Here is a 17118-nt window from a genome sequence, read left to right on the forward strand (position 1 = left end):
TTGGTCCTTGAGATGAAGACAGATACACTTTCAAATGCTTCACTGTTTGAAATTCAAACGCCAGCTTCATCCCTTCTTTCACACACAAACACGTCTGTATGTATGTGTGGTGTGTGTGCACGTGCATATTTAAGGCACAAAAACCGACTTCTAAACTCTAGGACCACATGACACCCTCAAAAATTTTGACAGGCACTCCAGGGTTTTCTCAAATTTCTTCCAACAGAAGGAGAAAATCATTAAATACATTGGGAAATTGGATTAACTGAATTTAGCAAAAATGAATTTATTTAATTTAGCCTATTTATTTAGCTTTTACCCTGCCTGCCTATCTGGCCTTGTTCTATTGTGCTGTTAGAAGGCAGCTCTCAGCATACTATTCAAAAAGCAAACATGGCCCTGAGCCAACAATGTTGCACACCCCTGTGCAAACAGGAGGGCAAAAAGGTGTGAGCAAAGCACACTGTAATATAGTATTTAACATCTGTAAGGCAACCTCTTGGTCAATTGCTTTAGCACTTATATCTAACTGATTAGATCTCAAGGATCCTCAAAAGATATTGGATTTGCACCACTGCAGGCCAAATCTCTCAACAGGAATTAGTTTGGATTGGCACAACCAAGCCATGGTTCTGCCCAGGTCACTCTTACCTGTACAGCTTAGGAATGGCATGTGCTGCAGTTTTGCGCACATACGGAGACATATCCGATGCCGCCTCCTTGATGGCCAGCATCATGATGGGGACAATGATGGGGACGCGGATGCTGGAGAGGACCCGGAGGGCGCTGGCTCGAATCAGCTGATTGGGATCCTGGAGCCAAGAAAAAATTGGGGAGAGACCTTCAAGGCAAATACTCTGCCCAGCTGGGAAGATTTCTAGCCCCCACCCTTTGACCAGGGCACAGGTAAAGCTCAGATATGTTGAAGACTGAGGTAATGACCTCCAGTGGTCAATCCCATTCCATTCCTGTTCCCATAATTGGTACATGAACCACAATAGTGATTGCCCTCTGAATATCGCAATGGCCAACCTTGAGACCTCGTTGGAAAGTAGAGATTGATAACAAGGCCAAATCTTGCTGTTCTTCTGCATACCGGACGAGGTAGACGTAGACCAACTTCTTCACCTGGCAGAGAAATGGCACAATGGTCAGGCCTGAACTGAGAATCTGGCCTCTGTTTTGCTTCCCCAAGTATCAACCCTTCCCCTTGGCCTTCTCCATAGTCCCCATTTTGTCTCCCCAAATTATTTCCATTGTTACATACAGGGCTGGCTCAAATCACTTTGCTGCCCGATGGCATTGACATCCTTTCCCCATAATTCATGTTGCACAGGGTTAGGGTGGTTATTATTATTATAGCACTGAGCAGTAAATATACTAAGAGCCAGTTCTGTACCTATCAACTTGCAGCCTTTCTATAACCATTCTAATCTGCAGCCAGACTTGATTCCTCATTATGAAATGATAGGACTCGTTCCAAAGTCCTACACAGTCAACACATTTTCTCAGCTTCCTTCTCCTTTTTCCTGTTCTTTTCCCTTTCCCAGTTATATCCATTAGATGGTTTTCAATCATAAACCATTTTGAATGTATTGGTTAAAAACCAGCAGGGAAGCAACTCGTCAAAAGAGCTGGGAAAGCACATGGCAATAGTGTGCTGATTGGTTTATTTTAATTACATAAGGCAGCCAGTGTTTTTACTGATTGGGCGAAACAAGGGTCTCGTTATGCTCAGCTAAGGCAATCCACAGGACTAAGCAGAGATTTGGACCAAGGCCATTGCTTCCTGGTTTGAACTTGAAGTCTAGAGCAGCATTAGCATGTATGTTATAGCAACCTTTACTCCAAAAACAATGTTTTCCAAAAGTCCTTTCATTACTTATTACTTAAGCCAGGGAGAGGCAACTTGGTGCCCTCCAGATATTTTAGATAGCAGCTCTTCCTGTATGTTGCCATGGGCTGGGATAGATAGGAGTTACAATCCCAAAACCTGAAGTGCATCTGGTTATCCATCCCTGCTCCAGTCCATCAAAAAATTATAAGCATCTTCAGCAGAGCAACACCCTTAGCTGGTTTCCCTTGGCTAAGTTTGCATGTTGCACTAGGCCATAAATCACAGTTTGCTAACCACATGACTGGAGTCACAGAACATAATCAGTTCCAACAAATCACCTAATTTTAGTTAAGTGCAATATGTATGCCCATGATGGCTTACCTCTATATTCTTGCAAGCCACGTTTTTGACCACGGCTGGAAAGAGATCTGACGCATTCTTGCCTCGAGCGATCATCTGGGGGCAGGAGAAGCAGCCATGGGGTAGTTAGCAGAGAACGTTTGTCCCATAGAGACCTTCCATCACCACGTTTTTGGACTCTCCATGGAATGGTATCCTCCCCCTCTCAATACAGAAGGGGTGAGATGTCACACTTTACTTATCTCAGCCACCATTAGCCACAACAGCCTGTTCACAAAACCTCAAGAGAACATGTTTTCTTGACAAGGAAGCAATCCCAAAGGGCTGGCCTTCGGTGGAGATGTTAAAAGAGAAAGGACAACTTTTACACTACTCCCTCAAACCAGAGGGGAGAGGATGCTGGGTCTTGGACTCCTTAAACAGAAGGAAAGAACTCAAGCTGGGGTTTGGAGCATCATCCTGCAATCAGAGAAGAGAGAGCATCCTAAGCAAATGCTCCAGCACTGAAGAGACACTCACCGCCACAATCCTCTTCATAGCTTCCAGCTTCAACGAGTCCTTGTTGCTGTCTAACATCTCCTTCAGATCATCATGTCTGCAAAGAAACACAGAGACCATTGCAGGAATTCAAACCATGGGAGTCCTGCGGTACTTGGCCCAGCATCCTCTGGACGTGGTAGACTCCAGGGCCCTGAATTCTCACCTCGGATGAACTGGGAGTTATGGTCCAACCCGATGGAGGGAGCTAGAGGCCAGAAAAGCAGATGGAAGGGAAGGAGGAGGAGAGATCAAGTCCCAAATTCTAAACTAAAGCAAGCCTGGAAAAAGGATGCCTATGCTGAAACGCAACGCAATAGAAAACTGGTCAATTGCTGGCCACCTTCCAAAGATACTATTTCACTGGTTGAAAACAAAAAACAAAAAATCACAACACGGCAGCATATTCAGGCTTAATGGAGATGATGACAGGTCACTGACTATTCTGTCCATAAGAGAATCCAGCCCTTTTCTTCTTCCCAACAAAGAAGTCTAATCTTTCGATTGGGTTTGCACACTGCCCTAAGCCATCATGTGGTTTGCTCAGATTTTAGCTTAGGGTTACCTGAATCCAACTAATCATGGTTTAGTCAACCAACCATCGCTGAGTTCAATGCGTGAACACAACAATGAGCAGGGTTCAGTCATGCAGAGCCATGCTTTGTTCCATGTGCCAGAAGGCTGAGCTACAGTACAAGCCGTGACTCACAGAACATGATGGCTGGGTTCATAGACCTTCCTCAGTCCCCACCCATGCATATTGGGGCTTACGGCAATGTGAACCCAACCACTGTTTCTTCAATCTGCGGTTGCCACAAGAGACTCCTAAACATGGCAGAGAGAAGATAAAGGAGAAGAGGGTAGCTCAGTACCCTCAGCCTTGCTGGCTGGGGAATTCTGGGAGTTGAAGTCCACACATCTTCAAGCTGCAAGGTTGAGAAATCGGTCACACCATCTGGAGAGGAGCCATTGGCAAAGGCAGGAGGGGGATGAATTTGATCTCAGAGAGTTGTTTACACCAAAGCAATCCAATCCCACAGAGGGCTGTGAAATATTTATCCCATTGCAAATTCATCTGGAGCAGCAAGAAAGTGAGAAGGTCCTGCCACTGAGAAATGTAGCACAAAGTCAGAATATGGCTCGCTTCACTGTGACTGAGCAGGCTGCAAGCACCCAGCCTGATTCACAGCTCAGCAGAAGGTGCAAATCCAGCCAAGAGTTGATTCCATAAACTACACTTAAACCATGTTTGTCACATTGCTACATCTTGCTCCAAGCTCTGATAAGTAACAGCCAAGCCAGTCAAGGTATCCTTTGCATGTTTGAATGCACTCAACAGACATCAAGATGAAACTGCAGCCCGTCAACCCCCAGATTAGCCCCACCAATACGGCAGACAGCAAAGGGAAGGGGAGTGAAATAATACTATAAAATTATATCTCAGAAGAGACTGTCCCGCCTCTCAAAATGGAACCTTTTGTTTAGAAAATTATAAACCAACATGCCTTTTCTTTATATGATTGATTGACTTAGAATAATTGGACATGATTCCCCTCGCAGGAACGCACACACAACGTCTGCAACACTGACAGCTCTAGGCTAGGTCCACACACCAGTGTGTCTAAACCCTCAACCATGTTTTAGGAACCACAATGGCCAAGTTCACATGGTGAACAATGACAGAAACAGACCATGATTAAACAAGCCATGACTGATTACAGGGCGAACCTGACTGACGAAAGACGTAAAGGGGACAGCCCTCTGCCTCTTAACTTGGAAATACGCCACCCTGTTCAGCGGGGGCTTCAGCAAGGGGACATGGAATTGCAGCAACACTCTGGATTTTCTGGTTTAAGGAATTACCCTATGAATCAGATTTTCATTTTACCAGATTACCCTGCCTCTCTCCAGACCCTATGTTAAAACGCAAACCCAGCAAGTTTTGTTTTCTTGCATTCCATTATGCACAAGGGGTTAAGCCATGCTTTGCTGAACGAACACAACCCCCTGATTTACCAAACATTCTCAGCTTTAGCATTCTCAAGCCAGTAGCTACTTTCCCACTGGCTGAATTAATCTCTTTTCTGGGTTTCGGCAATGCGACTGAACCGCCGACTACATTTGTACAAAGCTGTGACCAGATTAACTCAGGCTAACACTAACCCATCTTGGCATTTTTCTGCCAAGGCAGCTACCAGGTCTTGAACAGTCTAAGTTAAGGTGAACTCAACCCTCAGCAGCATTTGCATGGCACACTTTCAGTTACTTAACCCCTTTCTTCAAATTCTCACAACCAACCTGAATCCCTCCAGTATGGCTAGTTTCACAAAACACCCTAACCAGGACCCAGCTGAGCCAGGGTTCACCCTATTAACCCTGCCTTCTGGGCCCACACCACGCCCAATGTAACTGACCACAAGTAGTCTAAAATGGGGGTGAGTGAGCAGGCCCGGGTCCACCTTGTCCTGAGAAGGCAACCCAGAACCGAGTGGTATCAAACACCAGCTCGTTGATCCCGTACCTGGGCGGAGAGTGGGGGAGAGAGCCGGCAGTCCCCTGAGCCCCTCCCTGGACCCCTGCCCTACCGGAGCGGCTGCGCCACGCTGCCCTCCAGGCTGCGCTCCTGATGCTGCTGCTGCCCCGCGGGGGTGGCGGGGGCGGCGACGGCGGCCTCCGGGTCGGGGCCCTTCAGCAGCCTCAGCTCGTCGCCTTCCAGCGTGCGGTACCACGCCTGCGGCACGCCATCGGGCACCAGCACGGGGCTCTTGGCCTCCTCCGTCCCCGCCGGCTGCGCCTTGACCAAGTGGGCTGCGCCGGCGGGCAGCTGCTGCAGCAGCTTCTGCATCGCCGCGGCTGGAGGGCGCGCGGGCTCCCCGGAGCAGGTCCCGACCCAGACGCCGAGACGGCCGCAGTGGCCGGTGCTGGCGCGGTCGCCGCCGCCGGGTCAGCCGCCCAGCCCGCCAGCCACGTTAGCAGGTCCGCCGCTCCCGCGGCCTGGCTGGCTGGCCCGGGCGCGGGCGGGGCTTCTGGTAGCCGCCAGCCACTCCGCTCGCAGCCCGCCGGCCGAGGGCCGCCCCCGCTGGCTCGCGGCGCCCCTGAAACCAGACGCCGCGGCCGCCGGGCCCCGCCGCCGCCGGGAAGGCGGTGGGCGCAGCGCCACCTGGCGGCCCAGGGAGCAGCTGCCCCGCCCGCAGCCCGTCCCCGGGCGCAGCTTCCGCGAGGGGAAGCCGAAGGCGCGTTCGGGCTTTGCGGACCGGGAGAAGCTAATTCCCGCCCGTCCTTTCCGGTTCTACTGGAAACAGGTCGGATGGTGTGAGGAATCGAATGATTTCCTTTCCTCCCCCTTTTAAAATTGTTACAACAGCCCTGTGAGGTAGGCTAGGATGAGTGATAGAAAGCAACCCCAAATTAACCCCTGAGCTTAATGGGCCAGTGAGAACTTGAACCCGCATCTCCCAACAACTTCTACGTACGGTGTCCCAAAAGGCACGTGCACACAAGAACTAACAGCTCTAAGTGGCCCAATTTCTTTTAAATTGTTGATTGATTGATCGAACGCCATCAAGTCATTTCCAACTCCTAGCGACCACATAGATAGATTTCCACCCCAAATAAGCCTTTGTGATGTAAAGGCCATGCTGGTTGGGATTATGGGAGTGGTAGTTCCCTGGCAAGCCTTAGGCATTCTAAAGCAGGGGCATGGGTGGGTGGAGAGATGAAAAATATCAAGATGGAGGCTGTGACTGTGCAGTCAAACTGCTGCCCCTTTTTCATGTGTGTTATGTCGCACAACCACAGCCACCATCTTGACTTTTTTGACCCCTCCCTGTGGATGTCCCTGGTGCTGAAGCAACTCTTAAAAATGCACTTACAGTGCAAAGCAGCCCCCTCTGAAATAAACCCATTGGGTTCACTGGGACTTCTTCTCGCTTGTGGTGTGTAGAGCCATGAAGATGGCCTGGGAGGGAATATTCAGAGCCTGTTGCAGAAACAAGAGAGCAGAAACCTGCCTCAAGCCCAGTGAAAGGAGATGGTCTATCAGGAAGAGGTTTGGTCTAGCTTCCCCCTGACTCAGTGGGGTATAAGAGGAAGCGAAGAGAAAACACAACCACACTTGCAAGAGTCTGTTACTACTGCCCAGTATTTCTCAACCATGGCAACTTTAAGATATGGGGACTTCAACTCCCAGAATTCCTCAGCCAGCATGGGAAGCTGAAGTCCCCATATCTTAAAGTTGCTAAGGTTGAGAAAAGCTGCTATAACCTTTCTCAACAGAGTTTAATTCTAATCTTCTTATGAAGCCAGTTTCCTCATCTTGTCTACCTTGTAGGGCTGACATGTAAAGAGGATTGTTGTTATCTGGGAGCAAGTCCTGGTAGCAAACCTCAATTTCTTCCCCATCAACTTTCCTACCTCTAGGAGATTTTTCCCACAGTTAATCTTTCAGAGGTCTCAGCTGCACCTAGCAGTTTGGGAGCAGGGGCCATATTGGCTGAACAATGAAGCAGTAGCCACATCTGCACAACTCTATAACCCATAATGTGGTTTGCTTCTCTGTCGCTTAGCATATTCCCTGAACTTAGACAACTGTAATCAAGAAACCATAATTAAGCCAACCACAGCCAAAGGCCTGTGACACTATTTTGCATACAGGCAAGGATTTCTATTTATTTTTCTAAGTTGGGGTCACTGCCTTTTGTTGTCTTGTTTTCTAAACTATGTCAAGCTTTCTTTAAGGTAGAACCTTCTGTTCTCATGTTTTTCTTGCACCAAAATGGCAAGAAACCGCCTGGCTGGTTTTCAGCCTCGGAGCCTGCAGCAAAAAAAAACGACAAACGCAAAAGGTTCAGGACCAAGGACAGCTCCGGGGCTTCAGGTGGCCTCGCGTTGCCCCGGAGTGAGAGAAGAGTGGACAAAAGAAATACATTTAGTGTATTTCTGAGGCACCTGAGGGGAAGAATAAATGATACAAAATTAGGGGTGAAACCAGGAACAAGAGGAGGTCAAGACCATGACTGGATGCTACATAAGGGCGCCAAAGGGCTACCACCAAATTGTCCACCTGTGCTATAGGACGACAGGCTAAATACATTATATCTTGCCCATGGAAGAGTAGGAGTGTTGGGGGGCATCCCCCCAGTTTTAAAACAAATGACTTGAGAAACTACCAACATTCAAAGGCATCCATGACATTGATGTCAGAATCTCATCCTGTCCATCATGACACCACCATCCAGGTGATATCCTTGTGTCAGGTGCTCAATGGCATCACAATTCATGCCTCATCACCTGCCCTGCATTTGGATGCAAGAACTCCAGGCAAAAAAAGCAGCCACCTTAGTTGGCACAGATTTTCATTACTACTTCATCCATCCATATTTCATTTTCCATTCTTCCAAAAGCTTGGTGCTTGTTTTATGGATGACACTCAGCTCATTGAGCTGAGCTTAGCACAGAGGGAAATGATAGGCCATGATAGGCCTTGATTTAGGACAGAGCATATTGGACAAGCCACCCAATTGTGGCCCATTCAGGAAATCATGGTTAAGCAAAGGCCTAAAGTGAGACTCCAGCCTTCATGTTTATCATGCCCAGAATGAGAAACCTTTCCAGTTGCTTCAGTTTCATCTTTCTACTGAGGCACACCAAGCATGGACTGTTCCAACAAGCCAGGCTCCATCTCCCTCTGAGCATCTCCCTGTGCACTCCTTGTTTCCAAACCAAATTGCATGCCATTGCTTTCTTAGGTTGAAGGAATGTGTGATGGAATGTGGGGGTGACCATGGAAGACGGGGGAAGAGATGCCATCTAGGGAACAATCAGATAAAAGGGGGAGGAGCCTGCAACAGAGTAACGGCCAGAGAGAGAAATTTAGGAAGGAAGGACCCGCCCTAAGGATCAGGCAGTAAACAGGGAAGGTGGGAGATCTGTACTTTCAGACTTGCTAGATTCTGTCAATGTAGCCTTACAATAAAGTAGAATTAGCTCATCTGGTCATGTTTCCTGTCTGGTTTACCTGGGAGAGCTGACAGAACAGTTTCCATGTAAAGAACACAAACTAGAAAGGGGCTGAAGGTGCCCCCTCCCTGCAGGAGGGATCAGAAGTCACTGCAATCATGAATTCCTTTGGTCTTGCATCAAGAGCAGGAACGGGGAGAAAGGGAAAGCTGCCTTCATCCGTCCAAGGAGCAGGGAGCTGTCCAATGTACCAAGGCAGAGGCAACACAGAAGTGGGGAGATTGTATGTACAGTCCTGTCTCTAAGGCAGCATTTCTCAACCTTGGCAACTTTAAGATGTGTGGACTTCAATTCCCAGAATCCCCAGCCACCAGCTCCCTCAACAACAGCATGTCTCCTTTGATGGAGAAGGTGATCAGGAGCAGAAGGCCAATGCACTTGGCCAATGCCCAGTTGAGCAAAACTTATCTCTACTAGATAAGCAAACACAGATTACAGAACTATTGAGAAGCTGATGTTTTCACGGCAGAACACAAACAGGCAATATGTTTATAACTGCCCAACCAAGCAGACACACATGCAAATTGACAATCAAATAACATGTGCTGTATGCCTCAAAATTATAACAATAGTTTCCCACCTTTAATGCATCCTACCACAAAAATACAAGATTTGTATTGGCAGAAGAATTCAGTATCCTCAGAAAAGCCCAACTTTCATTTAAAAATGCCCACAAGTTTCTAGTCCTTATGGATTCAAAAACAAATCAAAACAAAAAAACAAAACAAAACAAAACATTCCAATGCATGTGGGTCATTGCTAACCAACTCATGGAAGATGTCCTGCTTCGCATGCAGTGGATCCCTATCAAAGGAAGAAAAACAGAGAGCGCATAATGGGAAAAGCTCATTTTGGCATGAAACCTTTAAGGAGCTGCTTTCAACAGGCAGGCAATACTGGGCTAGGTGCAGAGATAATCTGATCTGATTTAGCCTTTATTTATATAAATAATATATATCTTTATCCAAAGATATTAGGATGCTTTCTCCATCCTGGAAAAAGGTTCAGAAAGATTTTTAAGGATAGTAGAAATAGCCTGCGTTGACCCTGATTAGAGAATCACTACAGATCCCAGTATTAGGCTGAATTGGGTACCAAGGGGGTTGTTTGGCTTTCAGATCCAGGACCACATGGCCCTGTTCACATGTATGGGGAAAAGCCTGTGCCCTCAGAGACTGTCTCTACCAACACAGGTATACCCCTGCCTTCCTGTTCATTCCGCCATGTTTTCCCTGAACTATCAGACCATAGCGCTGTTGCACGACATCCCAAATAACTGATATGTGGTGTATCGGCTGAGTTCCCACATGGGGCTAGGGCATGGTTTGCTGAATAAGCCAACACAGGCTGGGTTCATAAGACATGATAAGCCATAAACCGTAGTTTAGATCTCGATATGTCTCCATATACCGTCAAAGCTATACGGATTTGCCCCATCTGCCCAGCCAGCTGTACGATTAGAGTTTCGTGATTGTTTTTTCAGCTGGGATCAAAGTGTCATTTTTTTTCCCAGATACTTTGATCCAGAGAGCTGTAAAAGACAGGGTTTTTGTTTTTTTTATTCCAAGCTAAAAATGCTTCTAGCGATGCTGGGAGAAGTCACAGAACTATCACCTGCACAGGTTTCTCTCCACCAAATAAACTCATCGAAAGGCTCGTTCCCAGCCAGTATCCTAGGCAGAATACATCTCAGCTTCTACTCTCACAAAAATTAATGACAACCAGTGCAGAAATCTTATAAATACAAAGCTGTGATGCAGCGCCAAGATAAAAATCATGCTTCTCCAGAGGAGGTGCAAATGCCACCCAAGAACATTTGTGGAATGGCACTATCCATTAAATCCAACAGGAAATTCCAACTCTCCTTCTCTCCCCCAAAGCTGTGGGTCAACCTCCCCCAACCTTGTGCCTTGCAGATACACTTGGACTACACTTCCCAGAATCCCCACTAGCAGACAAACAGCATGCTCCAATGGCTAGCTGGGAATTCTAGCCTCCAAGCTAGGATTAGCCAAATATCTAATTAGGAAATGTTGGGCCAGCTGTTCTCATTCTTCCCAATCCACCTTTCAGGATCACTGAGGATAATATTGGAGGGTGGAGCACTTCAAGTATTGCCCCCAGCAATTTGGAGGAAAGAGGGAATAGAAATGCTACAAGCAACCCTGAGTTGGAGGCTCAAACACAGAATGGGATGGAAATTGCTAGCTCCTGTCCAGGTAGAAGAGAAAAAAGGACAAGATTAAAAAGACAAGTTGCCCTTGAGCTGAAAGGGTGAGGGGGAGAGAAGAGTATATTTCTTGATTTATTAAACTTCTGGACTGCCCAGAATCTCCCTACTCAGTATAAAAATCAGATTAGATACATATTAAGTTTTTAAAAATGTCCTTTGAATCTAACATGGTTTCTGCCATTCCTACAGACCCAGCAATGAAGCTCTTTGGCAGCTGTTTGCTCCTGCCTCATTCCAAAATGTTTTTCTTGACTTCCCAGCCTATCCTAGAGATTCCTGGTGGTCTCCCATCCAACACTAACAGGGTCTGACCTGTTTGGCCTTTTCACGATCAGCCAAGGTCAGCTAGGGACCTTCCATCCAGGCAGTGCATAACCACAAAAGCCCCCCCGCCTTCCCCGCCCGGGATCTTTAGCGGAAGGGGGGCAGCCCCCTTTCTAGCTGCCGCACCACCTTTCCTGGCGGGCAGCTTCTGGCCGAGATTGGCTCGGAGGCTCCTGGCGTCATCCTCGAGAGGGAGGAGGAGAGTCTAGAGCCGCGCCAGGGAGCAGCGAAAAATCTGGGCCATCCTTTGCAAAGCGGGGAGCCATTAGCGGGGAAGCGGGGGAGCAGCCCCCGCTCTCCTCCGAGGCGAGGCGAGCCTTTGCACGGCCGGGGTTTGCAACGTTGGGCCCCCGTCCGCCCAGGAGGGCGCCGGCAGAGGCCGTTCCCGGAACGAGCTTGAGGCTGGCGGCGCTGCCCTCCCACCCCGGGAGCAGCCCCACCTTTTGTAATCCGAGGAGAAGATCCCCCCGCTGGCCGGATCGTGCCCGTACTCCGGCTCCCCGAGGCTGGACGAGCCGCCCTTCTCCTCGCTGTAGGCTTGGCCGGTGGACATGGCTGCGGGGCGGAGGAGGGCCGCCTGGCCGCGCCGCGCCGGGCCTGGCCGGGAGCGCCTCCGAACGGGGGACGGCGGCGCGCCCCGGCAGCGGCTCTGGATGCGGCTGATGTCACGGCGCGGGGGAGCGGCTGGTGCAGCCCGGCTGGGAAGCGCCTCCCCGCCCCTTAAAGGGGCAGGCCGGCGCGAGGGGCTCCCTGCGGCGGACCGTAAACCGGGTCTGAAGGCTGGGGGCGGCGTGGCAACCCGGCAGCCCGAGGGGGCTTGTTCCGCAAGCCGCGACGGGCACCTTCGTCGCGCGGAGCGAGTGCTTGGACAGTCTCGTTGCGAACCGCTTTGGGCGACAGGCAAGAGCCGAGCCGGCCCTCGTTTTGAAAGGGCCGCGGGTGGGACCAGCTTCCCACCCTCCACCGGAATGTTGCCTGCGAGGCACGGAGGAGAATACGTGGGGTTTTTGTCGCCTTTTTCCATTTGGTTTGCTTTATGGATCGCGTGGGCAGAAGGTCCCAAGGGTCATTCATCCCGACCCCAGAAATGCACAACTGCTTTTCCTATTAAAGGCCTTTCAGATACAAAACCCTTTTCTATTACTGACTGAAGAGAACTAGAGGATATACCCCTTTGTATGTACTGACTTATAGGAATAAAGTTATTAAACAAAAAGGCAGACACTTGGGCAGTTTCCCATGGCACTGTTTAGCATCATCCTAGGAAAAGTAGCTTCTGAGTAGATCAGACAATCAGCTATTTGGGTCCACTTGGGAAACTGGTTGGCTCTCATTTAAAAATTAAATTTGTTTCGGGGTGTCCGTTACTAAAAATGTTGCCTTGTCCAAGGGCAATTCAGCCATGCTTTCAAACTGCTGTTTCTACGATTGTATTGCTGATTTCAAGCTGCCGTTTTTGTTACATGTAGGTGTTCTGGGTACAGTCTTCGGCCCACAACGTCTGAAGCACAAATATGTCAGCAGTGATTATTATATTATATTATTTAATTTATCATATTTATATAGCCACCCATCTCACAGACGGTGACTCTGGGCGGCTTACAATAAGAATCTATAGGATAGCAATATAAAAAACAATCAACCATTAAAAACTATAATATATGATTTACAGTAAAAGGCAAGGAGAGAGCATCAGATCTTACAGACAATGGAGCCATCTCATTTTGTTATTATATTATATTATAATATATATTATTATCTATTATATATGTGAATGTACCAATCAGAAAAAAATAATCTGAGAGGTCCAGGCTGCACTTCCTTGCCCAAGTTGACCCAAATATACATCTCTGAAATTTGTGATTGGAACACATGCACAGTGCAAATCCAATAGTTATGGCAATTTCCAATTAAAACAGCAGAGGGAGCGGCACCCCCCTTTTTTTTATTTGCTGTTCTTGTGGGATTCTCAGGGATTGGCAAGATAAGTGGTTTGCCATTGCCTCCTTCCTAGCACTGAGAGAAACTGACTGGCCCGAAGTCACCCAGCCGGCTTCATGCCTAAGGCAGGACTAGAACTGAGGGTCTCCTGGTTTCTAGCCTGGTGCCTTAACCACAACACCTAACTGGCTCTTGTGAGATTAATAAATGCAGGTAAAAGTGAAAGTCCTTTCCTGACCTACTTAAGTGGCTTGAGACTCATCTTGCTTTGTTATGTTGAGGCAGTCAAGCAAATGGCTTTAGCTGATCACGACACAAAACGGGAACAGAGGTGGCTGGATTCTAGGTCAGGGCTACTTACAACAACTTTCTCAAATCCAGCAATTTCCAGACCCTTGGGTTTACTGCTTTCTGGATTCTCAGCCAGCATGGCTGTTGGCATGTGACCCCCAATGCTGAATTCCAACTCTCATCAGTCTCACCGGCATGACCAAGAATGAGAAATCAAGAGCCCCATGGTTCACCAAGATCAGATGGGTTGAAGTTGCCCTGCCTGGGCCATACTTGGGATCTTCTGCATGTAACAGTCTACCAGAAAGCTCGGTAAAATCCTTTGCTGCCTCCCAGCTGCAAGGACAATAGACCATTGGCATCGTACAAGGCTCCACTAGGCAGTCAAAAGTGGAGCTGCAGAAAGGCTGCCCTTTGCCTTCAGGAACTTGGTCATGCCTGGGACAGCATTAAACTTTAATTCCATGCATGGAAGGCATCACAAGTGCCTTTGTCTTTGACTGCCAATGATCTCAGGAGCAAAAGTGACAGTCCCTGTCCTCACCCTTCTTTTGGCTACCAACCATGGAAAGGAGGACACCCCACTGAAAATGCCTGAAAGCAAACTCCGGTTGCAGAGCAAGGAAAAAAATTCCTGGCTCTCTGGGAAACCTAATTACTTGTGAAACGGGAGCCAGGCAATCCATCGTCCAGGTGGAGGTCACTGAGAGGTCGTGGCCATGTTGTAGAGGAAGAGGAAGCTCAATTTGCTCTTTTGTACTTACTCAAATGGAGGCCCCATTACCATTGTTAATTTTAATAGTCTACAATTAGTAAACAAAAACAACTACTGTTGAGTAACAGATAGGATTAAAAGTTTAAGAAGCCAGTGAACATTTTTTAAAAGGGCTTTGCATTTTTTAAAATAGTCTTCAGGTAAAAGGTGCAGCAAAGCTGTTTTGCCGGCGCTAGAGTTTGGCCAAGAAATTCTGCCAAAGAAAAGGCATTACCGTGAAATTCTTTCTCGTAGTGAAGGCAAATTCCTAGCCGAGTTCCCTCCATGAATCTTCGCTCATGGTGGGACAGCTTCTGCCATGTTGCTGCTTCGCCTGCTTCCTTTAGGCAGACTGGGATGGAAGGCTAAATGTTGCTGCAGCAAGATTTTGGGAAGACGTTTCTAGGATGAGGGCGTTGTTTGAGTCCTGCCTTTTGAAGAGGATTTGGGGCTTGCAGTTTGTGCATCGCATGCCTTTTTTTATTTATTGGTACCTGGTAGGTCCATTGGAAGGCTTACCAGTTCAGGATCAAAAGGCATTGAAGATAACTGTCAACTGTCTTGAGTAGGGATGAGTAGACCCAGGCGTTTTAGTCCTCCCTTAGGCCTGGAGGCTGGTCGGGTGTCACTCCCTCTCAGCTCTGAAACAGCACCAGGCTCTGTGGCAAGGTGGCTGAAGAACAAACCCCTTGCTGAATCATGCATTGATGGCTTTGACATGTGGACGATGTGCAAACAAGTGGGACTCAAGCTAGGAAGAAGTTGTTTCTCGTGATATATATGACTATCATAATATACCTGTGTAACCATTATTTATCCTTTTGGGATGGTATTGCATTTTGTTGGTGTTGTATTTCACTATCAAAAATTCAATTCCGCCTTTTGTGCAGTGACGCCACCACATGTGTGAAGACATTGTGGTTGCTATTAGAATCCCGATCTCCCTAAGGTATCGCTGGCAATCTTCAGCCAGGGTTAGAGTGTGAGCTTGAGCAGACCTTGATACAGCCGCACTTCAAGAAAATTGTCCCTTATTATTATTTTTCTACTAAAAGGCACATGAGGAAGAGGGAGAGAGACATGCCACGTGCAGTCCAGTCATTTGACTTTCCTATTGCACTGCTTGCATTTTTGCCTTCCCAGATTACTTCACTGTAAGTCTCTCTGCTTAATGGTGTTAACTAAATGATTTTGGAGGGGCAAAGAATAGCCTTATTATTTAAATACTTCAATGACAATTGGATTGGCTTCAGGCAGTGATTATTGGCCTAATGACAGATGGTGGGCCAAACTAATCCACCATCCCTCCCCACCCCGCTCCCCCAAATCCCCACTGGAGAGCAGGCTTTTTCTCAATGCAAGACCAACATGGAGAGAAAGTATCCAAATCAGCATCTCTCTCAAGGGGAGACTTGCTGTTTTGAACCCAGGTTCAAAAGAGGAAACTGGGACCAATCTAGATCTTTCCAAAGGCTGCTTTCTTGGAAATAGATTCCACTTCTTTTCGTCAGCCATGGAACAAGCTGAAGCTGACTTTGTGAAGTTTTCCCCAGTAAGGAGAGGAATTTAGCAGGAGAGATTTTACCAGCAGAATTTTTGCAGCACTCTTGAATCCACATCCATCCCTTAGGGAGAATGAGGCCATCTCTTCAGAAGTCAGAGAGAGGTTACTAGCTACTTTCAGAAGATGTGTGAAGGCAGTCCTGTCTCTTTGAAATGTGCTTTCAGAGAATCATAGGATGTGAGGGTCAGGGACTGACCATGGAGATAATGTTAGTAGTCCAACTCTGTGCCCAGCGTAGGAATCCACCACTACAGCATCCATCAGGTGGCTATCCAGCCTCTGTTAAACACTTCCAATGAAGGAGATCCCACCACATGCCAAGGGAGTCTGTTCCATTGGTTTACATTTTTTTTCCATTAGGAATTTTATTCTGCTTTCCAACCAAGATCTCTTTCCTTGGAATTTAATTATTACAATTACTGCTATTACTCTGGTTTCTTGCCCTATCTTCTGGAACAATTTCCTCCATTCAACAAGCCCAGATGTGACACAGGCATGTATTGCTGCTTAACAATAAATATCTAAGTTTTCACTGCCCCATTACTCCTTTTAGATTAGCCTTCCCCAATTTGATGTCTTCTAGATACATCCTCTCATAATCACTAGCCAGCATGGCCAAAGCAGTTAACGCCAGCACAGGAGAAACAGTTGGTCCACTTCACATCATCCAGTCCTGTGACTCTACCAGAATACTACAAGGAACGAGAATCTCTTGATGTTTGTAATGATCTCAGTGAATTTAAGCTCTTTCTTCAAAGGGATTGGAAGCAACAGCTAACTTTTCTATGAATTGACCCACCACCCTTCTTTTGCCATGGGCATGATGATTGTCTCTCCAGAGGTTCCATTTTGGGAGCTGGGCCAGAGTCAGGAGGCCTTAAATGTAGTTCAAGGAAGATGTAGGGCCATAGCTGGAAACTGAGATAGGTGATGCACAGATATTAGCAAGGCACAAGGTCAGCATTGTAATGTACAAGAAATAGTGCAAGATTCAGTCAGGGGTCTTCCTAAAATCAGTCTTTTTTTTGAACAACTCCTGTTCTATCAGGGTCTTTAAAAAGGAAGTTTAATAATCAGAAAAGTCCTTCTCAAGCTGGAAGGTTGATGGGATCCTACAGTTATATTATACTGAAAGTCATATTTCATCTCTATCAAGAGCCACAGATCTCATGGAATTAAGCTGGAGTATATATAGAGTGCCTCCTTTGTCTCCAAAGTGCTGACACCAGCATTTAGTTCAGGGTTGATCCTCGTCCTTC

General features: G+C 47.5%; 1 protein-coding gene across 1 annotated transcript in view; it reads right to left on the bottom strand.

Annotated features, from left to right (window-relative positions):
* AP3B2 (adaptor related protein complex 3 subunit beta 2) overlaps positions 1–5613 on the bottom strand; it is a 36866-nt gene extending 31253 nt beyond the window's left edge. Inside the window, exons 1-6 of the mRNA XM_063314093.1 lie at positions 5400–5613; positions 5320–5366; positions 2717–2792; positions 2219–2293; positions 1033–1128; positions 652–812 (exon numbers count right to left, since the gene is read on the bottom strand). Of these exons, the coding sequence (XP_063170163.1) occupies positions 652–812; positions 1033–1128; positions 2219–2293; positions 2717–2792; positions 5320–5366; positions 5400–5579 (635 nt within the window). The 5' untranslated portion in view covers positions 5580–5613. The remainder of the gene's footprint in view (positions 1–651; positions 813–1032; positions 1129–2218; positions 2294–2716; positions 2793–5319; positions 5367–5399) is intronic.
* Positions 5614–17118: the final 11505 nt, after the last annotated feature.

This window comes from Candoia aspera, chromosome 13 (assembly GCF_035149785.1).
Source record: "Candoia aspera isolate rCanAsp1 chromosome 13, rCanAsp1.hap2, whole genome shotgun sequence".
Classification (NCBI taxonomy): Eukaryota; Metazoa; Chordata; class Lepidosauria; order Squamata; family Boidae; genus Candoia; species Candoia aspera.